We start from the raw sequence: 24,586 nt of genomic DNA on the forward strand, positions 1-24,586 counted from the left end.
AGCCTGAAGGGCAGCAATTTTCCCCTCCTGTTCCACAATCTTCCTATCTCTACTGCATAGCCTACAGAACCACTGATGAGTCTCGCTCATTTTCCCAATTCCCACGCCACTACAGTCGCCCCAATGAAAAAAGTTACTACATCCATCACACCAGACCCCGGAGCTAACGATCCTACGGCACGTCAGGCACTTTACACTTATGGTACAAATCTATTTTAGTGACAGAAAGACAATTAAGTTACCGGAAAACAATGAAAATACGTGTACGAAAAATTAGGCCTACTCGCGACTATGTAAACAGTGGTTCAGAAGTTTTTTACTGGAAATTACTTAAGAGATGACGATACTCTACAGATATAAATGGGCAGCAAACGTATTTAGCACACTAAACTATCAGTAAATGCACTTCAGATTGCGGTATGAAGTTTAATCTGAAAACTCAAAAGTTCGGCCTGGCCGCGATATGTAAACAAAATGAACTTTACGTGATTACTGTGAAAATACGCGAGTAAGACAAAAACCTTTAATGGTATGCTTGCAGAGCACTATAATTAACGTAATAAATTAGTTTAAAGTGTTAAAAAACAGTTTATTACTACTTAAATTACTTATCTTGTACAAGAGCTGTGACTCAGTCGCATCGAATGCTCGTCGAGGCATATAGTGATCATGCTCTATCAGAAGCAACATGCAAAAAGATGGTTTCAACAGCTCAGAAATAATGATTTTGATGTAAGAAATGAAGAACGTGGAAGACCACAAAAAAGGTTCGAAGATGCCGAGTTGAAAGCAATATTGGATGAAGATGATACGTTGAGTCAGAAGCAAATGGCAGCAATGCTAAATGTTGCACAACAAACAATTTCTGACCGTTTGAAAGCTTTGGGAAAGACCCAAAAGTGTGTAAAATGGGTGCCAAATGAATTGAATGAAAGACAGATGGAAGAGCGAAAAACCATTTGTCAAATTTTGCTTCAAAGACACGAAAGAAAATCAATTTTGGATCGAATTGTTACTGGCGATGAAAAATTGATTTATTTTAAGAATCCTAAATGGGAAAAATCATGGGTTTATCTGGGGCAACCATCAATATCGACCGCAAAACCAGATCGATTCGGCAAGAAGACAATGCTCTGTGTTTGGTGGGATCAGAAAGGTGTGGTGTATCATGAGCTTCTAAAACCCGGTGAAACTGTGAATACTAATCGCTACAGACAACAAATGATCAATTCAAACTATGCATTGATCGAAAAAAGACCAGAATGGGCCAGAAGACATGGCAAAGTAATTTTTTTACACGATAGTGCACCTGCACACAAAGCAAAACTGGTTCAGGATACAATCAAAACACTTGGCTGGTAGCTGCTACACCACCCGTCATATTCACCAGACTTGGCCCCTTCCAACTACTATTTCTTTTCATCAATGGGACGTCCATTGGCTGAAAAACACTTCCAATTCCTATGAAGAAGTCGAAAATTGGGTTTCTGATTGGTTTGCTTCAAAAGATGAATATTTCTATTGGCGTGGTGTCCACAGATTGCCAGAAAGGTGGTCTAAATGTATAGAAAGCAGCAATGGTCAGTACTTCGAATAATTTTTTTTTACTTTTCAATTCAAAATTAGTGTTTCATTTTCACAAAAAAAACCCTCATTTCAGACCAGTACACCTGGTAATAGTGTTGTTGTTTCAACCTTGATTTTCCATTGTTTACTCTTAAATAATACTAATATTTTATGAAATCATGAACTATGGGACAATCTCTAAGATAGTTATCTAGAGTCCATTAAACATAAACGATTCTTGCATTTGTGATGGGCATTACCTTGTGCCTACTATAGGGTTTATATGTCTGTTAAATTGTCGTACTCTTAAGTGTAGTTCCGTAGGGTCACCCCCCTTTTTTTTCCTTATGTAAAAAGGAAATACAGCAAAGGGTGGACTCCATTAGCTCCTCAGAAGCTATAGTGTTCAAATTTTTGGCTTCAGATCCTGAAACACATTGTTCACAGAGACTTCTGTGAAATTAAAGTCAAGAAGCATGGCCATCCTATACAGATAACACAGATTATGACCTTAACACCAAAATACCATAAGTGTATATCTGTACAGCGTAATAAACTTCCTAATGTCATATGTCTGCTTGCCTATACAGGATGAGACAGCTGCCCCAGTCTATGGCTTTTATGCAACCTGCCATGCAAACTATTAGCCCTAGAGAAGAAAATGAACAGCATTTTTATAGGAAATTTAATGTAGTTAAATTTTGTGCTAGGATATGTTTTCGGAAGAGGTCGTAATGTATTTCTCTTGAATAATTCAGAAACTACAGCCTCCAGCAAAAATGTATTCCAGTGCAAAATTTAACTACATTAAATTTCCTACAAAAGTATCCTGTTCATTTTTCACATAGGACTAAAAGTTTGCATATATCAAGAGAAGGAATATCAAAATCTTGCATATGGTATTTGAAGGAGTTGCAGGCTGCATAAAACCCATCAGTAGGGCTGCATAAACACCTCAGGCACATCATGGGTATTATTTGTCTCCAACTCAGTATGAAACCAGAAAGCAGGCTGATGAAACTGATTTAACTGATGGTAGTGTCTTAGATTACACTGAGAGCAGTGTCAATTATGATCACTGAAGAAACTTTGGTGATATATTATGACCAGTCATAAAATTATATGTATTCGTTGTATTTGTTTTCACTATGTGCAGTACTTCAGAATGCCCTATTGCATATGAAAAGAATACCTTAAAGTATTGAGTACCTCATAATACAATATACATACCTCTTATGTCGATCAGCTGATTTATGAAACTTTTTGAACATTCACCTGTCTCTCCTGTATAATTTACTTAATGTGACTCAACATTACTTAGCCCCAAGCACCTCAGTTCTTACACTCACTTTCCAACACCTCCTAACACCATTACCAACAAGATTCAACTTCAAATGTACTACATTTTACACACCCACCATTATTTTTCTTTGTTCTTCCCCCCACCGCATATAGCATTTACCTCCATGTGCTGTGTTTTATTCATATACCAGAATTTGCATTAAGTCAAAACAGTTAAAAGGAAAGAAGATTAGGGTTTAATGAACTGTTGATGACAAGGTCATTAGGGACAGAGCACAAGCTCAGATAGGAGAAGGGAATCATCTGTGCTCTTTCAAAACAATCAGCCCACTATTTATGTTAACTGATGCAGGGAAACCATGTACAATGTAGATTTGGATGGCTGAACAGGGATATGAACTCCCGTCCTCATGAATACTAGTTCACTGGGTTACCTCTGCACTGTGACACTCAGTCTCAAGTAGTCTGCTTCAGTTATATTACAATGTGACACAACATATTTTCATATTATAAGGATATGAACAACAAATAATTCATCCATTTCATGATTTCCTGAGCACATGGTAGCACTGGCACATAGCTGGTTGCAATATGTTGCACCGAGTCCGTGCAACAGTAACTGCAAATGAATATTTGTGCTGTTAGTGAGGCCAAAATGAGCTGTACAAGGAGAGCTGATCATTTGTGCTGAAGCAATGTGCTACATCAAGTGGCTCCCAGCAGAAGGTAATGCTCCACTTATTTACTGAAGACTGACAGCTGTCAGTGATAATGACTGTGAGATGTTAATCTGCAGCACTGAGTACACTGAGGTACTGCTAGTGGCAACTTCATCAACAACCAAAGAGTTTCACAATAGGAAAGTTCATAGGCTAATTCAGGTGAATCAGTACATCATTTGGCAGGAAAGTGGTGGCAGAATTGGAATTCTGTAGCAACAAGACAATGTTAGGCCACAAAAACTCGCACACAATCGAGGAAGACATAAGGAGGTTGAAATATATGACATTCTACATCCATCACACAGATCGGGTTTGGCACCCCGTAACAGTCATCTACATGACATCTCTCAGATTCAGAGTTAAGTCTCGGTTATATTTGGGTCCACAGCCTTCAGAAATTACATAAAAGAAAACATTGTCTATTGTATGCTGTAGCTTTGTATTCTTTATTTGTTGTGCAATTCGCTAATTTTGATTCCATTGTAATTATCAATCACATATACATTAACATTCACTACATTGCACACAGTGTAGCACACAAATTACATTATCAATCCACATGTGAAGCTACACATGAAACAGTCAATATACAGTATAACTTGAGGATGAACGCACTGTCCTTTCATTACAAGACCATATCATATGATGTGCAAATCACACATGCGGTTTTGGTTAATGTATTTGGATAACGTATGCCAAAATGCGTGCGACATAGTGCACAATGTTAATATATATATGTGTTTGATAATGACACAGTAGTCAAAATTGGCTAATCACACAACAAATAAATTATACAAAGATACAGCCTAATATGGACCATTTTGTCTTTTATCACACCCTTCACCACCTTCAGAATATCACCATCTTCAGAATATTTCCCTATCATTCCACTCTTACACCATGTAGGATGAAATGAACGCTTAAATCTTTCCAAATGAGTACTGATTTCTCTAATTTTTTACGATGATCATTTCTCTGTATGAAGGTGAGCGTCAACAACATATTTTAAAATTCAGAGGAGAAAGTTAGTGACTGAAATCTGATGGTGATTTAATCAGTTCCATAAGATAAAGAAATGTCTTGTAGATACATATAGGTCTTCAATAAGGAAATCCAGATGGTGGTGGAGACCAGTTTGAGGAGTCACGAGGTACTGTTCTTTCACGACTGATTTGTGAAAATTGTTTACCACTGGTGAAAGTGTATAGAGTTATCTGTCAATTTGTTGAAAAATAAGAGTATGTCATCAAAAAAAGAAATTGTATGGAAGCTTCCTGTCCCATTTATTAAAATATTCCCATAAGCACTTGCACTATTCACAAAGGCATTTCTTTGCATTTGACTGTGGTACAGGTCAAAAACAACAAAACTTGCTGGTACAGAAGACCAAATAATTTTTTTTTCAATTTATTTTGTGCTTTTGATAGTTGGAAATTTAAATTATAAATTTTTAAAAATTATGTCAAATACAAAAAACCCGTATGGTCAATACACTGATATACTCATTTTCTCAAACCGAGGTTGCCTTTTTCAGGCATAGTGATGAGTGCCAAGCTATTGCTCAATACACATTCTTCTTCAAGTGTGCAAGGCTCCTTGGACAATTAGTGTAAACAATGGGTATTGGATATCCCGATTAAAAAATGGCTATTTGAGATCAGCTTCAAGAATTCGCTTTGATGAGCTATCAGAAATTCAAAAGCCAGTTGCAGGTGGTGCGCCGAGCATCAAAGAGATCGCAAAAAAGGTTGTCCTACTGCTGTGGAAGATCGAGGTTGGAATAATGATACTATTATGAAAAGTACAGTTGCTACTCACCATATAGTGGAGATAGCAGAAAGGCACAACAAAAAGACTGTCAAACAAAGCTTTCAGACAAACAGCTTCATCAGAATAAAGACACACACACACACACACACACACACAAATTCAGCTCTCATACACATGTCTGTGGTCATGTAGCAATTATTTCATAATACTGCCTTACTTCTCTGACATTTTATTACAATGTCACAGGCTGTACTAGACCCATACTTCTTCTTTGGACATTTACAATTCTAAATCTACATCTACATCTGCAAACCACTGTGAAGTGCGTGGCAGAAAGTACCTCCAATTTTGTTCCACTCACATATGGAGCACGGGAAGAATGATTGTTTAAATGCCTCTGTGCTTGCTGTAATTAATCTAGTCTTGTCCTTATGATCCCTATAGGAGCAATATGTAGGGGGTTGTAGTAAATTCCTAGAGACATCATTGAAAGTCGGTTCTTGAAACTTTAATTCTCGAAATAGCTACCAAGATGATGTTAGCATTACTGATACATAGCGCTCTAGAGAAGTGATACGCATCCCTACATATTATTACTGATGAATGCCACTCACAAAAAAAAGTTGTTCATGTAGTAAGAAAATAACAACATATATGCTTGGTATAAACGTGCAGATGTTGTGCATGTACTGAGCCACATTGAGGGATGATGCGCCTCTTCAGCATGGTGGAACGGTCGCAGCAACTAACGAAAGGAAATACATGCTTGGACATGGAGTAAGTATTCTATGGATTGCCATCATGTCCTTGAGATGTGTAGACTTATCCCACACCAACCATAGAAGAATGTTGTAATGAAAGACAGATGACCTTTTGAGCTAATGCTGATCTTTTATACAGAATCATTAAGATGTTCTCTTAATATAAGATTTACGTGTCTTTAAATGGAAGAAAATATATCGCATCTTAAGCCACAAATAGTGTGAAAAGTTTATTCACCAATGTGCTGTAAAATAGATTTTTCAAGGTTATACAGCTTTAGTGAAGAAGGCCAGAAGAGCACTGGGGAAGCTACACAGTCAAACTACTACTATATACATTAGCCTCATATTAGAAATAACAGCTATGCTACACCATCGGCAAAACAACTGCTTGCTGGCCAAGAATGGAACTTGGGGCAGGAATAATTGACCACCCATTACAAAAAAAAATAATAGGCCTCTACGACAAATGCACTTCGCTCCTTCAGCCAATGCATTGTCGCTGCTGAGACAGAAAGGGAAGAGACATCACTACTCTCAGCTTTAAATCACTGCGCCCCCACCTTCAAAACTACCGTGGCCTCCCTTCATGGTGTCGCATCTGAACTTGAGAGTCTCGGACACACCCTGTAGTTGATTAACAGAATGAATATTTCAAAGCCCTCTACATAAAGCATCTACACTGAATGTAAACTACCACAGTCTCCCATCGCTCTCCGTCTGGGGTGTGACTGATGTGCTCCTCTTTCCAACCTTCCCACACCACTCCCTGTTTCCTGTCAAATGAAGGAACTGCTGTTGTTGTGGTCTTCAGTCCTGAGACTGATTTGATGCAGCTCTCCATGCTACTCTATCCTCTGCAAGCTTCTTCATCTCCCAGTACCTACTGCAACCTACATCCTTCTGAATCTGCTTAGTGTATTCCTCTCTTGGTCTCCTTCTACGGTTTTTACCCTCCACACTGCCCTCCAATGCTAAATTTGTGATCCCTTGATGCCTCAAAACATGTCCTACCAAACGGTCCCTTCTTTTAGTCAAGTTGTGCCACAAACTCCTCTTCTCCCCAATTCTATTCAATACCTCCTCATTAGTTATGTGATCTACCCATCAAATCTTCAGCATTCTTCTGTAGCACCACATTTCGAAAGCTTCTATTCTCTTCATGTCCAAACTATTTATCACCCATGTTTCACTTCCATACATGGCTACACTCCATACAAATACTTTCAGAAACGACTTCCTGATACATAAATCTATACTCGATGTTAACAAATTTCTCTTCTTCAGAAACACTTTCCTTGCCATTGCCAGTCTACATTTTATATCCTCTCTACTTCGACCATCATCAGTTATTTTACTCCCTAAATAGCAATACTCCTTTACTACTTTAAGTGTCTCATTTCCTAATCTAATTCCCTCAGCATCACCCGATTTAATTTGACTACATTCCATTATCCTCGTTTTGCTTTTGTTGATGTTCATCTGATATCCTCCTTTCAAGACACTGTCCATTCCGTTCAACTGCTCTTCCAAGTCCTTTGCTGTCTCTGACAGAATTAAAATGTCATCGGCGAACCTCAAAGTTTTTATTTCTTCTCCATGAATTTTAATACCTACTCTGAATTTTTCTTTTGTTTCCTTTACTGCTTGCTCAGCATACAGATTGAATAACATCAGGGAGAGGCTACAATACTGTCTCACTCCCTTCTCAACCACTGCTTCCCTTTCATGCCCCTCGACTCTCATAACTGCCATCTGGTTTCTGTACAAATTGTAAATAGCCTTGCGCTCCCTGTATTTTACCCCTGCCACCTTCAGAATTTGAAAGAGTATTCCAGTTAACACTGTCAAAAGATTTCTCTAAGTCTATAAATGCTAGAAACGTAGGTTTGCCTTTTCTTAATCTTTCTTCTAAGACAAGTCGTAAGGTTAGTACTGCCTCACATTTTCCAACATTTCTACAGAATCCAAACTGATCTTCCCCGAGGTCGGCATCTATCAGTTTTTCCATTCGTCTGTAAAGAATTCGCTTTAGTATTTTGCAGCTGTGACTTATTAAACTAATAGTTCGGTAAGTTTCATATATGTCAACACCTGCTTTCTTCGGGATTGGAATTATTATATTCTTCTTGAAGTCTGAGGGTATTTCGCCTGTCTCATACATCTTGCTCACCAGATGGTAGAGTTTTGTCAGGACTGGCTTTTCCGAGGCCGTCAGTAGTTCTAATGGAATGTTGTCTACTCCCGGGTCCTTCTTTCGACTCAGGTCTTTCAGTGCTCTGTCAAACTCTTCATGCAGTATCTTATCTCCCATTTCATCTTCATCTACATCCTCTTCCATTTCCATAAGATTGTCCTCAAGTACATCACCCTTGTATAAACCCTCTATATACTCCTACCTTTCTGCTTTCCCCTCTTTGCTTAGAACTGGGTTTCCATCTGAGCTCTTGATATTGATCAAGTGGTTCCTTTTCTCCAAAGGTCTCTTTAACTTTCCTGTAGGCAGTATCTATCTTACCCCTAGTGAGTTAAGCCTCTACATCCTTACATTTGTCTTCTAGCCATCCCTGCTTAGCCATTTTGCACTTCATGTCGATCTCATTTTTGAGACGTCTGTATTCCTTTTTGCCTGCTTCATTTACTGCATTTTTGTATTTTCTCCTTTCATCAATTAAATTCAATATTTCTTCTGTTACCCAAGGATTTCTACTAGCCCTTGTCTTTTTACCTACTTGATCTTCTGCTGCCTTCACTACTTCATCCCTCAGAGCTATCCATTCTTCTTCTACTGTATTTCTTTCCTCCATTCCTGCCAATTGTTCCCTTATGCTCTCCCTGAAACTCTACAACCTTTCGTTCTTTCAGTTTATCCAGGTCCCATCTCCTTAAATTCCCACCTTTTTGCAGTTTATTCAGTTTTAATCTACAGTTCATAACCAATGGATTGTGGCCAGATTCCACATCTGCCCCTGGAAATGTCTTACAATTTAAAACCTGATTCTTAAATCTCTGTCTTACCATTATATAATCTATATATCTTTTAGTTAGGAACTAGCAGTTCAGAAAGCTAGGGATAGTTACTTCTACTTTCAAATGTGTCTACTGGCAGTACTTGGAAATCTCCCTTCTGAGAGTCAATGACATGCTTCCAGCTGACCTGCACGGTTATTGCTTCCACTTTACACACAAAATTTTGATCATCAACCCAGCCATCTACTTCAGGTGCCGCAAGTTTTGCTGCTATGTGTACTCACTGCCTGGACTCCAACCAGACTGTTGATCGGAGTCCAACAACAAGCATAATAATAGCATGACTTGCAGCACATCACTGTTGGTTCAATCATCAAAATTTTGTGCATAAACAGAAGCAATAATTCGACAGGACACCTGGAAGCACATCACTGATGAATAATGCTGAGAAAACCAGAAAAATCACTACTGAAGGCTATCAATTAAAGACTCGCAGTCCATCCTGCTAACAGGCACTGCTAGCATAGGCACTTTTCATTTGTGGTGCATAAATTAGCACTGCATTTGTTTTGAAAAATCAATGGGAGGATAGTTATACATATTCAGTAAGACACAAAAAAGGGCAACACGTTCCAACTGCCAACATTAAATCAAATCAACAGCCTTTTAAGATTGTTTCTGGTTATATTGGATCACAAACAGTTGTCTCAACTGGCCACAGCAGGTCATTTTTTTTTTTTCTACTTTCTTGAACTGAAGGTGGTGAAACTGGACTGATTTTTAGTGTAGCCTGAGGTATAGGTTAGGTTGTAAGGGATAGTGTGGTTGAGAACTGGCAAAGCTTCACAAATGTGATGTCAAGAGGAGCTCAGCTACAGTTAACTATATCATCTGATGTGACATTACTGGATAACTGTGAGTGCATTTTCCATGCTTGAAGTCATGCACAAACTTGAAGTTTCTGTGGGCTATATGCCACTAACAATTGTGTTTATGACACTAGAACCATATCTTGTCACTAAACTGTACCTCTAGTTTACATTTCTTTAGAAGAAACATATATGTGCCATATAAATAAATTAACTGTATTGAAAGTTATGTTTGTTTACTTTTATGGAATGTGCATTACTGCCCACTGTGTGAGTCGCTGGCAACGCTTGCCTGGCATATTACAAGAGAAACTGCAGTGCAATTGCCATCCTTTAAAGTCTAATCATTTAGATTGTATGAGGTTTAGAAAGGTGAAACTAAGTCTGTGTCACTCACTGTACATCTAGTTTTCATTTCTGTAGAAAACACAGATATACATACAGGTTAGCCCATCAGCACTGGCAGTTTTCCTCTAGTCACATTAGATGGCTTCATCAACTCACAACCGAACTGTAACATTCCAGCCTAACCTCTAACAAATTATCAGAACTATGGCCATATACGGTGTCAAGTGAAATTTGTGACTGGACTGAGGATTTTTTGGTAGGGAGGACACAAAAAGTTACCTTGGATGGAGAATCATTAACCAATGTAGATGGAGAGTCAGGTGCATCCTGTTACTGTTGTTGTATGTGTCGTGTCACCGCCAGACACCACACTTGCTAGGAGGTAGCCTTTAAATCGGCCACGGTCCGGTAGTATACGTCGGACCCACGTGTCGCCACTATCACTGATTGCAGACCGAGCGCCGCCACACGGCAGGTCTAGAGAAACTTCCTAGCACTTGCCCGAGTTGTACAGCCGACTTTGCTAGCGATGGTTCACTGTCTACTTATGTTCTCATTTGCCGAGACTATAGTTTAGCATAGCCTACAGCTACGTCATCTGCTACTACCTAGCAAGGCGTCATTATCAGTTAGTATCGATACTGTGAATCATGTAATGTCAAGAGCAACGTTCGTCATTAATGGATTAAAGTTAAGTATTCCACCAGCTAGGTCCGTTTTTCTAAAGTCTAATTTCCTTGTTCCGTTCCAAACCTAACGCCAGCCTGCGTGAGCTAAAATGCGTGCCTTTCGGCCTCCTCTAGTAACATGGTGTTGGCTCTCCTGCCAAGCAAAACAGTATGTTAATGACCTTCCAGACAATACTATTAGTAATCTCAGACTTTTTGCAGATGATGTAGCTATATATACTGAAGTACTGTCTGAAAGAAGCTGCATTAAACATTCCATCAGATCTTGATAAGATATCAAAGTGGCACAACGATTGACAACATGCTGTAAATATTCAGAAATGGAAAATTAAGCATTTCACAAAAGAAAAATGCAGCATCCTATGACTATAATATCAATGAGTTACGACTGAAAATTCATATAAATACCTGGGTGTAACACTTTGTAGGGGTATGAGATGGGATGATCACACTGACTCAGTCATGGATAAAGCAAGTCGTACACTTTGGTTTATTAGTTGAATACTGGAGACATGCAGTCTGTCTAAAAAAGTGATTGCTTACAAATAGCTCATGAGACCTGTTCTAGAATACAGTTCCAGTGTGTGGGACCCACACTAAATAGTACCAGCAGGTGATACTGAACATATATAAAGAAGGGCAACACAGATGGTTGCTTGACCCATGGGAAAGTGTTACAGATACACTGAAGAAACTGAACTGGTAGACTCTTGAAAGTAAGTGTAAACTATCCTAAGAAAACCTACTTACAAAATTTCAAGTATCAGTTTTAAATGATGACTATGTATCATTCCCATAGGAATCTGGAGAACAAACAGATTAATAACAGCACACAGAAAGGCATTTAAACATCATTCTTGCTGCACTTCATATGTGAATGAAACAGGGAACACATGCTAATAATTGTTATGATGAGACGTACCCTCCGCCAAGCATTTCACAAGGGTTTTACAAAGTGAAGATGTAGGTGTAGAGATACGCTACAGATCAGTCTGTCACCACAGCCAGTTTACCCCCAGTCATATTCATTGGCTTTGCTAACCCACAACCAAACTGTTACATTTCAACCTAACCTAGACCTTGAGCTACACTACAAATCAGTCAGTCACCACAACCAGCTTTCCCCCACTCGCAACCATATAATAACATTGGATTATGAAAAGATATCTCAAGAAATCCTGTTACATCCTGCGAAAAAAACAGTACAAGAAATAAATACAAAATTCAGTAACCAACCTTATAATTCACAATAGATTTGAGTTGGGGGGATGGGGGGGGGGGGGCACCAAACAAAGAGGTCTTTGATCCCATGATCTAAGATGACAGAAACTGAGGGAGGAACAACACAAACACCACAGTCCAGAAAATGGGCAAACAGAGAGGATGGGAGGCAGGAGAGGAGGAGGGAGGGGGGGGGGGGGGTAGAGCAGGATGCTCCAAAGGTGCTGCACACAATGGGGCACCAGCACTGCTACTGATCCATCCCGATGCCCCACACCACGAGTGTAACAACATGAACAGCAGCAGGGGATGAAGACACAGGAAAAGGCAAAAGAAAAGACACAAAATACCAGACAAAATGTATGGAAAAGAGGGGGGGATGGGCAATCTGGCTGGCATGAAGGCAAGGCCAGAGGCCTCCCAAACCAAGGCCTATGCTAACCAAGGGACTCTAATACCAGAAGGAAGGGCCAGAAGAGAGGACAGTCCACCAAAATATGGATCACAATGAAGGAGGCTCCAGAGCTACAAAGGGCATGGCTCATATGTAGTACAAAACTATGGGTTAACCTGATACAGCCAATACGAAGACAGCAGAGGGTGGTAGATTCCCACCAAGAGAGGAGGAGGAGGGAAGAATGCCATGTGGTGCGAATTCCTTATTCACATGAAGTTATTAAGTTTATTAGGCAGAAGAAAAAGTGCGAGAGGGAGTGGGGGGGGGGGGGGGGGGCACAGAGCGTGTGGTCCTCCAAAAGTGGGGCCATGACTGAGCAAAAATGGGAGAATAGGGGGTAGTTCGTAGCCCCACTAGTCAGCTCATTACCCAGGATACCCATGTGGCCAGGAAATCAACTGAACGAGCAGCACAGTCAAGATTGCGGAGCAGGTCACGCATAGCAGAGACCAAGGGGTGGCGGAAAAACCCTGAGTGGTAGCCTAAGGGCCACTAATCTAGTCCATAAACAACAAAATATGTGTGAGGGAGGACCATTTAATGAAGTAGAGGACTTGATAGATGGCCACCCAAGACATGGTAGGCAAGAGATGGTATTCTATGCCAACAGAAGACATGAAGGCATATTCCACGTGATCAGCAAATTTAAAGCCTATGGTGCAAAAAACAAGAGCATGTCCCAGAACTGCGACAGGAACAGGTGGAACAAACAACAGAAACAAGAGATCCACTGGAATACAGAAACGAGGAACATTGGGGGATGGGAGTGGGAAGAGTGTTCGAGAGAGAACGTGAGGGACAGGACAGAGAGGGAAGATGGAAATCATGGTGGAGAGAAGCAAGGCAGAGCCCAACAGATAAACCAACACAAAGGAGGGCAATGGGCAGGTCACATCCCTAAGCTGCAAAAAGAGCAGTGAAAGAGCAGATAGTGATGGCATTGCAAACAAGAAGCTGGGACTGCTCAACCAAAAGAGATGAGGGTCCAAGTGCCAACCAGAAAACTATCAACACGGCTAGTGGCGCAAATAATTGGATCGGACTTGTCACTGCTGACTCATTGACACAAAGAGGAGGTAAACATGACCTGGAGCAAGGTTGCAAACCAGCCACATAAATGGCTGTCTGGCAACCCAGATGATTTACACTGAGAAACTTTAGAAGGGGAGGTCAGACCCCAAAGGGGAACCATAAATGCCAAAAAGGAAAGGTGAAAACGAAAAAGCAAGTCGTGAGAGAATGAAGCCATGGAAGGAAGAAAGGCCCGCAATAGCTCAGGGCTTCAAGTTTGCCAAGCACGAACTCACAAAAGAGCCATGACCCTCGGAGGGGAGGCTAAAATTGTGCTCTCGTATCTTCTGAAACAACTCATTAGATTCAACGATTCTCTTTGGCTACTGTACACTATCATCTGATGGGCTATGGCTTATGGAAATGAAGGGTCAACAGCAACACGCAGCAGAAAAGCCGCTGACACCAAAAGTGCACTTTAGCCACGCTCCACCACTAACATAGCTAAATCCAGGTTAACATGCTGACCCCATGAAGATGAGGGATAAAGTCAAAAAATATAAAAAAAATGAATGTCAGGAGAAAAACAGCTAACAGGTACTTCGGAGAAAGCCACCACTCTTACTCCTGCTATGCTATGCAGCTACTGTTTTCATATTGTTCTGCTTTAGCTTTGGATAATATGTAAACATCTACAGATACTTTGATGACAATCACACTCTTAGATGTGCAAATGAAGATAACAACTATATTTATTCTGTTAGCGTGGATGAAATGTAGCAACATTAAAAATTAATGTGCAATATGAATGTAAAAATACTTGTTCCATGTCATTATAATTTATTGTGCATAACGATCCACAGAACATGAAACTGGCTAACTGATTAATTAACAATATTGTGTATAGTTTTCATGACAGTTATGGTTGCATCCTTGAATTCAATGCTTGTGTAAAACTTATTACTGACACCTAAGAATCGCTGTAAGGATAATGATCTAGTCATTTAACTTTAAAAACTAAATTTAAGTATTACAGTGTTATATTTTACTCATTCAAACATAATTATATTCCATAAATCAGATCAGGAAGGAAAGCCTTTACGAATGCGGAATGAGTCACGCCATACTAAAGCTACACTAAAAGGCTGTAGCCACAATTGTCAGCTATTTATGTGAAGTATACTGATGACAAATTATTAATAGTGCCAATCTACTGAAAACAATATTTTTTTTTAATTACTTCTGGATTACATTATATGGAAACTTAACTGCAGAAAGGGAACAAGTCTGCTTATTCAAAGTTTACAGGCCAGTCAAAAAACTGTTTTATACAGAAAGCGTAACGTAAAATTATTGAACACTTTTTCTATAAATATATTGTTGTAAGGTATTTAAATTTCGTAATTTTTATCCATTTTGTGTTCCCAGTAGATCAATTTTTTTTCCTTCTTTTTATTTTCAACTTGACATACTCCCTTCTTGTAGCAAAAGATGTGGAATATAAATTAAAAGATTTATATTTTGAGGAAGAAAATTTATTTTACATATTTTCCTCAAACTAAATACATTGTAATAAATATTATATCAAATTAAGTCACTGGGCTTATCATACTCTTCCTCACTCTCTTTGTGGTCAGATAAGACATAATTTCACTCCAAAAATGCAGCTTTTCTTCCAGAACATAAATTTAACTTTATTTCATATGATCCATTTTAAGATTATATGTAGTTTGGCTTTGTAGGCTAGTTCCTTGGGTAGTTCTAGATTCACCTTAATATTTCTTACATAAAATCTATCAGTTCACATAGTTTTGATGTTTATCTTACACTGAGCTATCGGTGGTGTATCTTTATTGAAACTAAATTCATGATTGACAGGACAAAAGAAATCTTTTGCCTCTTTGGAACACATTTTCCATAAGAACTGTTACTAGAGGAAGCTTTTATGTAGAGTCTTGACCACCAAGTATTGTAGTCTGTGAAGTTCACTGTTTTTATGAGAACAACGTAAATTTGTCTTTCTTCTGTGATGATCCAAATATGAGTTTTATCACCTTACTGACAGTGTAATATCAATCCTGGTTTCTCAAGTTTTTCCTGATGATACCAAACTCTCCACACAGTTCACAACAGAAAGGGAACATGTCTAGGACATGATCTCTTTCTGCAGTAAGCAGTTAATTGTACCAAGTTACTAGAAGCACTTTATGACTTCTGCAATAACAGAAATTTTGAAAATTTTTGACCTGTTGTTTTTCTGCAGTTAGCTATTCCTGTGGATGTTAGGAGAAAAACAACTATTTCGAAAATGTGTAGCTTTACACATTCTACTCTCAGCTTATGTGTTGGAAAAGCTAGGGCCTGTCTACTACCAATATTAGAATTACCATTCATAGTGTTTACACTGACTGTAAATCTCAAATTGTAAGAATGGCTAACGAGTCATTCTTGTACTTTTTTTTATACATTTGAGAAAGTTCAGTTTGTGAAAAGTTGAGTTCATCCCAAATTCACTCTGGTTGTTCAACAACCACAAATATCATTAGGGAGCATATATATTGGCATGTACTTTTAAGAATCTGTAATCCCTGAAGAGGTTTATAGAAGATATTTGGCTACCAATTATAAATGATATTCTCATTGCACACTTCTATAGAACACCTTTTTTGACCTTAGCTGCAATGCCCCAGAAGATTACGCCATATTACATAATTTAATGAAGGTATGCAATATTTCATATAAAAAAGTATTTGTTTCAATGACACACAAAATGTTTTGCCTATTCTGTGAGTACTGAAACAAATGGAAATATTAAAAAATATAGTATGTTAACAAAGCCTACTGCTACCATGGTAAACATCGGTTTATAAACTAGAGTTACAAGATACTTACATCTCAAATTGCATCTTTCTGTCAGTGATATCCGTAAATATGTGTGATATCGCCCGAAAGTATCTGTCAGTATGTTTTGTTCCTCAACGCTCGCTTTCTCTTTCACTAAGGCCTGAAATGAAAAAAAAAAGTTTAATATTAAAAACTATTCCCTTAAAAACAAATTTGATGTCTTACAGGGCTTGCCCACTATAGTAACCTTCACTTTGTATTACTGTGGCGAATATTTATCATACACGACAAAAAAAGGTAGCGAAGTCCGAGCAGTTAGACAGCTGTTATAAATATGCACAACAGAGCACTGAATGCATTAATTTCAATGATAACCGGCATAGTTTTTCACTCTTGAGAACTATATATGACACTCAAAAGATGCGTGAACGTTCTTATATTATGCAACAGATATCTCTTCCACTGTTAGCAAACAATGTTATTTTTAAAATGCTTACACCGACAGCAGAAATCTGCGAGTTGTTGGCATCTGTAAACAGACTCCTGGACACGCATGTTGTGCGCTTCAGCATACGCAGTAACATCACAGGAAATTCTTCTATGCGTTTGTTTCGTAACAGGCAGCGAGTTTTCTGAACAGAAGTCGGGAGAGCACTTGCATGAATACACTCATACAAAGGAGTACATTTATCTTGGACTGCAGACGAAGAAAAACACCAATTTAATCTCGACGATTAGAAAGGATTAAACTTTGAGAGCGTCAGTAGGTAGTCGTACACGAGACACGATAGACGACACGTAAAGAAATTGTTTTCTCACGGCGCGTGGGAAGTCTGTGGGTCTGTTATTCGAGTTGTGCAGTGATAGCAGACGTGTTGTGTATATGCAACAGCGTCGCTCTCCCAATTAGTCTCTATTCTTCCCAGGCTTTTCATGGTCGCACGCAGACTCTCTCTGCGGGGCTTGTCGTTCCCCCTTTTCGTCCTCTGCCTTATCATCTCCTCTCCCTCTTTGCGTAAACTTGGCCTTTGAAAGCACCAAGTCAGCTGATACACAAGTAAACAACAAAGACGAAGAAGAAGGGGGAAAAAAAAAACACACCCTCTTCTGCGCAGGCGCTACGCTGCACCTCACAGAGAAAGAGTTAACAGCCAGTGTAATTAGACCTCGCTGACGTCACAAAGATACAAACGCAAAGGCGGTAACGTGACATTGCATGTCACTCTGACGTAGCAGTTCAACAAGCCATGGCACCATACCTTCTTTTTGACATGACTTGAATTCTTACACTGCAGAAATTTTGCGACTGTGAAATAAATGTTTCGATTATTAGTTTAATAAGAGCTCTTAGCAGTGACGAATCTCATTTATGTATTTGGCCTACAACGAACTTACGTTGTGCGTCGGAGAGTACAAAGTGTACCGTTTTGCTACCACCACTGAAATGAAAATCCACCGAAATTTATTATTAATGGCATTTCTCCTTTTTTATATTACACTTATTTTAGGTATGCCATTGAAAGAAAGTACTTGCTTCTGAACTATGGATTTAATGCTGCAAAGGAGTACATGGCTATCTCTACTACGTTTTGGTTACTAGATTTACATTTCAAATTTATAATACCCACAGTGTGATTTGCTATGTGCGCATGTATTCCGCCTGTCTAAAACACTGGCAAAGTCCAGTGTCTTAATTGTGAAAGATTTTAACACAGAAGTGTACAAATTAAAATTATCTGCTGTTTTGATATTTTCATTGAAAATGCCGTTCGAAATTTGTCTTCAAGCATACGTTTATTTCTATCACAAAAGTTCCGTTAGTCACAAGCCATGATAGAACAGCCACATCGCGATTACCTCTTGATTCTGAAGCTCAACAATCACATTAACTTTCAAAGGAACTACGAAACCGTCAGAGTAGCACAGAAGATTTCAAAGAGGCGCAAAAATTGGCAACTCGCTTTAAATGCTCAGAAACGTAAAACTGTGCACTTCACAAAACGAAAAATCGTAGTATCCTATGACTATAATATTAATGAGTCATTGGGGTGTAATCTAGCTCGCGTCCTTAGTGGAAAACTACACGTGCAGCCCGGGTAACGGTAAATGAGCTAGAACGAATAGGCAGCCAGACCACATATTGGATTTCCTGGCTACAGACGTGCAGACAAACCAAAATCAAAAAGCTTTAAAAAGTGGACCTTTTCAGGACCAACTGATTAAAAGACTTGGCTCTTCAATCCGAGTATTAAATTTAAAAATAGAAGTTTTTAGCCGAGCTGAAAGAGAGTACATGTCTAAAGTCCTAGTAGACAATGATACTGCCGCAGTTCTAATCCAGGAAGCACTTGCTCCAACTATGAAAGAAGAGGTAGGATCCATGGCTACGATCTTATGGGTGATACATATCACAGTGTGTATGGTGTTGCCACCCATGGAAGGAGCAATATCGAGCATGCTACCCTCATATCGACAAATACAGAAAATGAGATCCATCAAGTCTCTATGCAAGTGGAGGAGACCATTATAAATAATATTCACAAGCCACCAAATGTGCCACAGCCACTGGATGTTCTGCCAATTACCTTCCAGCCATCGATTTATGCTGGAGATTTTAACAGTCACCATAGTCATCGGACTATGCACGTGACAATGAATGTGGTGTTGCACTCACCGACTGAAATGAATATGAAAATCGATACGGTACCTGGTTTATGGTGCCAAGGATTTGGGAACTTTCAGATCGGCCACTTGAGATTACAACCCGGATCTCTGCTTTGTGTCCTGGGACTGCAGCGGGCACCCAGTGCCTGTTTCCAGAGAAGTCATACCTAATTTCACTCACAGTCAGCACAGGCCAGTAATACTCGATATGGGGCTCTCTGTCCCAATAGCGAGACCTGTACCACAGCCCAGATGGAATTTTTGCAGGGCTGATAGGCGGAGTTTTGCTGACCACCTAGATAAATACATCTGTTTTATTCCACCAGAACCTAAAAACTACCCTCGATTCGTCGGGGCTGTTCTTACTGCTGCTGAGAAGTTTATTCCTCGTGGGTACAGAAAGAAATATATTCCAGGCTGGAATGAACATTGTAAACAACTTTGTGAACAGTATAATGGAACTGGCGTCAGCGATATTGCAGACGACCTCCTCCAAAGTCTTGATGCTGCTAGAAGGGTACGATGGTGTGAGATGCTAAAAAATGTAAACTTCAGACATTCAAGTAGAAAGGCATGGAGCCTTCTGCACAAGCTTGGCAGATCCTCCAATAAACCCGGGCAGAAACCTGATATTTCAGGTAATCAAATCGCTAACCATATAGTTGAAACATCTAGATCATCCTGTGACAAAAACATACTTCTAAAATAAAACAAGAACTTACCTCTCTAAAAGCTCAGTACCCAAAAGAACCCAATTTCTCTTCACCATTTACACTGGCTGAATTGGGTGAGGTCTTGAAACAAACTAAATATGGTAAAGCAGCTGGTCTGGATAATATATACCCAGAATTTCTCATAAACAAGGGTAATGGTGGAAAAATTGGCTGATCCGCTTCTTCTCCAACATTCTAGATAGTGGAACGCTGCCCATAGAGCTAAAGAGAACAAAAATAGTGGCAATTTGAAACCAGCTAGCCACCCTCAAAGCTTCAGTCCAATTTTTCTTTTGAGCTGTACTTGTAAAATTTTGGAGATGCTCATCTACAGGATGTTACAAAAAGGTATGGCCAAAGTTTCAGGAAACATTCCTCACACACAAATAAAGAAAACATGTTATGTGGACATGTGTCCGGAAACGCTTAATTTCCATGTTACAGCTCATTTTAGTTTCGTCAGTATGTACTGTACTTCCTCGATTCACCGCCAGTTGGCCCAATTGAAGGAAGGTAATGTTGATTTCGGTGCTTGTGTTGACATGCGACTCATTGCTCTACAGTACTAGCATCAAGCACATCAGTACGCAGCATCAACAGATCAGTGTTCATCACAGACGTGGTTTTGCAGTCAGTGCAATGTTTACAAATGCGGAGTTGGCAGATGCCCATTTTATGTATGGATTAGCACGGGGCAATGGCCGTGGCGCGGTACGTTTGTATCGAGACAGATTTCCAGAACGAAGGTGTCCTGACAGGAAGACGTTCGAAGCAATTGATCGGCGTCTTAGGGAGCACAGAACATTCCAACCTATGACTCGCGACTGGGGAAGATCTAGAATGACGAGGACACCTGCAATGGACGAGGCAATTCTTCGTGCAGCTGACGATAACCCTAATGTCAGCATCAGAGAAGTTGCTGCTGTACAAGGTAACGTTAACCACGTCACTGTATGGAGAGTGCTACGGGAGAACTAGTTGTTTCCGTACCATGTACAGCGTGTGCAGGCACTATCAGCAGCTGATTGGCCTCCACGGGTACACTTCTGCGAATGGTTCATCCAACAGTGTGTCAATCCTCATTTCAGTGCAAATGTTCTCTTTACGAATGAGGCTTCATTCCAACGTGAAAATTGTAAATTTTCACAATCAACGTGTGTGGGCTGGCGAGAATCCGCACGCAATTGTGCAATCACGTCATCAGCACAGATTTTCTCTGAACGTTTGGGCAGGCATAGTTGGTGATGTCTCGATTGTTCTTCCACCTACGCTCAATGGAGCACGTTATCATGATTTCATACGGGATATTCGAACTGTGCTGCTAGAACATGTGGCTTTACAAGTACGACACAACATGTGGTTCATGCACGATGGAGCTCCTGCACATTTCAGTCGAAGTGTTCGTACGCTTCTCAACAACAGATTCAGTGATCGATGGATTGGTAGAGGCGGACCAATTCCATGGGCCCCATGCTCTCCTAAACTAACCCTCTTGACTTTCATTTATGGGGTTTATGGGGGCATTTGAAAGGTCTTGTCTCAACTCCGGTACCAAATGTAGAGACTCTTCGTGCTCGTATTGTGGACGGATGTGATACAATACGCCATTCTCAAGGGCTGCATCAGCGCATTAGGGATTCCATGCGATGGAGGGTGGATGCATGTATCCTCGCTAACGGATGACATTTGAACATTTTCTGTAACAAAGTGCTTGAAGTCACGCTGGTACATTCTGTTGCTGTGTGTTTCCATTCCATGATTAATGTGATTCGAAGAGAAGTAATTAAATGAGCTCTAACATGGAAAGTAAGCGTTTCCAGACACATGTCCACATAACATATTTTCTTTCTTTGTGTGTGAGGAATGTTTCCTGAAAGTTTGGCCGTACCTTTTTGTAACACCCTGTATAACAGAATTAGCCGCTTCATTCTGGAACATATTCCAGCTGAGCAAGCGGTGTTCAGGCCACAGAGAAGTTGCTACGACCAGGTACTGGCCCTAACAATTTTCACAGAGGCTGGTTTCCAAGAAAACGTAAAGATATCTGTCGCGTTCATAGACCTAACGACGGCATATGACACAGTCTGGCGAGAAGTGATGGTACGCAAATTACTAAAAACAATCCGGTGCTGAAAAACAGTAATCATCAACACCATGATAGACAACAGATATTTCCGTGTCTATCTGGGAGAAGATGTGAGTAAGGAGGTGAAATTAAGTAATGGTCTACCACAGGGCTGCGTCTTAGACACCCTACTATTCAGCCTATATATCTATGATCTCCCGAACACCAGGTTAACAAAATTGTGCTACACGGATGATATCGCTCTGCTTGTAAAACCAAGGATCTAGGACGAGCGGGGACAATTCTCACAGAATATGTACCTGTAATGAGTGCCTATTATAGCAAGTGGCGACTTAAATCCAGTACAAGTGAAACTGAAGTATGTACAGTCCATCTGACAAACGAACAAGCTAATGCAGAGCTTAGATTGAATCTTAGCAGAAACATTCTTTGCCATAACAAGTACCCCAAGTACCTTGCTGTCACCTTTGCCCAGGTCCCGAGTTAGAGTCTCGGTCCGGCACACAGTTTTAATCTGCCAGGAAGTTTCATACCAGCACACACTCCGGTACAGAGTGAAAATCTCAGCCGGCCGGAGTGGCCGTGCGGTTGTTGACACTACAGTCTGGAACCGAGCGACCGCTACGGTCGCAGGTTCGAATCCTGCCTCGGGCATGGATGTGTGTGATGTCCTTAGGTTAGTTAGGTTTAATTAGTTCTAAGTTCTAGGCGACTGATGACCTCAGAAGTTAAGTCGCAAACTGCTCAGAGCCATTTGAACCATTTGAAAATCTCATTCTGGTTTTGGCATTGTTTTGCGCTTAAAAATGACCACTGGATTAGGCGTAGTACCGTCAGCACAACATGATAGAACAACAATGTGATGCATCCATGGCAAAATTCTGTTACTCGGCACATCAAATGTCAGAGGAGTTAGTTACACACCGCTATTCTTTCGATGTTGAGTAACAAGGCTGGGGAAAGATGATATTTTCTCTTCATACTCTCGTGGCATTTTCTGAGATATTTTGATTTTGGTTCGTATGCTAAATCGATGACTCTACATAAACTAGTAGTAGCAACCAACTCCAATCAAGTTCCACTGCAGCGCTAGCTTACCACCGTGTATTTGAATCATCTTTGTATTAATTCCAATGCCATTTTGACGATGTCCTTGAACCTATTGCAATATGTCATCTCCTAATTTTGACAATTTCGCATTCAGTTCTCTGATTTTCACATGTAGTCTTCCTAATTTTTTTTCAGTTCTTATTTATTAGCGCGCCAATCACGGGTTCTTTTTTTCTGTTGGTGAAGGATCGAAGTGCTTCTCAGCCGTTTGGCTTCCATATTCGTCTGCATATTCTACTACTCCCATTTATAGCTCGCATCATATGAATATCTTTTATTTTTTCCTTTATGAAACTAGCCACTAACAGAAATATCGAACTGCTACTGAGAACACAAATCACGTTCAATTCAAGTTCACCGCCACCGTAGACTGCAATGATGCATCATGGGCTAGACAGTGTTCTGGGTTTATGATAGCAGGGCATGACGGAGACAGTGTTAAGCTACGTTTTCCTAACTGCGGGAGTTTTCCACAGCATGCTGCATCAAACGTGTGCGAGACCCCGCTGTCTACTCGCAAATGCAAACATACAAGACCTTTTTCCTTGGGTACAGAGAATGCAGTGCCGCAGCGGGCTCCGCTTGCGAGAAACACTTGCGTGCTTCGGGAGGAGTCTGTCCCGCAAAATTGTTCAGGGCGATCCCAGATGAACAGGCAGGCTTTTGACCAGGAAGAAGTTGTACTGACCAGATGTTGTCACTCACTACTTACATTGAGGCGGGATTCCAGAGAAAATTGAAAACATCAGTCGCCTTTATTGACCTCTCAGCAGCTTACGACACTGTGTGGAGGGAAGGCATCATGTACAAAATTCTTTGAGTAATTCCCTGCAAATCTATAGCACGCTTAATAGACAGCATGCTCAATGATCGGGTGTTCCAAATAAGTGTGGACATTGACTACAGCTCCATCAAAAAACTAAAGAATGGCTTACCACAAGGATCAGTGCTTGCACCACTGCTGTTTAGGCTCTATATTGCAGACCTGCCGGAAACACAATCAAGAAAGTTCAGGTATGCTGACGATTGGGCCCTCGCTACAAGATGTAGCACAATTGAAGCATCTGAGGTTATCCTAACGAAAGACCTTAAGATAAAGGGTGAATATTTCCGAAAGTTTACACTTCAACCAAATGCTTCCAAAACAGAGTTTAGTTGCTTCCATCTCAAGAACAAACTCGATGGAAAGGAACTCAACATTCGATTTGAAAACACCGTTCTCAGTCATAATAAAACTCCGAAGTACTTGGGCATGACGCTGGACAGAACACTATCTTTTAAAGAGCACCTAACAAAGATTGCCGAAAAATTAAAGACAAGAAACAACATTATTCAAAAGCTCTGTGGTACTACCTGGGGAGCAACGACCTCCACTCTCCGCACCTCTGCTTTAGCAATTGCATTCCCGGCTGCCGAATACTGTGTTCCGATTTTGGTAAACAGCCCACATGTAAAAGAGGTAGATGTCCAGTTGCATAACACT

The 24,586-nt window shown here is 40.1% G+C and overlaps 1 protein-coding gene across 2 annotated transcripts in view; it reads right to left on the minus strand.

The window, feature by feature from the left end:
* LOC126291800 (molybdenum cofactor biosynthesis protein 1) overlaps positions 1 to 17,662 on the minus strand; it is a 135,059-nt gene extending 117,397 nt beyond the window's left edge. Inside the window, exons 1-2 of one of the 2 annotated variants that reach the window (XM_049985497.1) lie at positions 17,028 to 17,662; positions 16,579 to 16,690 (exon numbers count right to left, since the gene is read on the minus strand). In XM_049985497.1, the coding sequence (XP_049841454.1) occupies positions 16,579 to 16,690; positions 17,028 to 17,114 (199 nt within the window). In that variant the 5' untranslated portion in view covers positions 17,115 to 17,662. The remainder of the gene's footprint in view (positions 1 to 16,578; positions 16,691 to 17,027) is intronic. The other variant, XM_049985498.1, reaches the window with a different exon arrangement.
* Between the last annotated feature and the right edge of the window lie 6,924 nt (positions 17,663 to 24,586).

The sequence above is a fragment of the Schistocerca gregaria genome, chromosome 9 (assembly GCF_023897955.1).
Source record: "Schistocerca gregaria isolate iqSchGreg1 chromosome 9, iqSchGreg1.2, whole genome shotgun sequence".
NCBI lineage: Eukaryota > Metazoa > Arthropoda > Insecta > Orthoptera > Acrididae > Schistocerca > Schistocerca gregaria.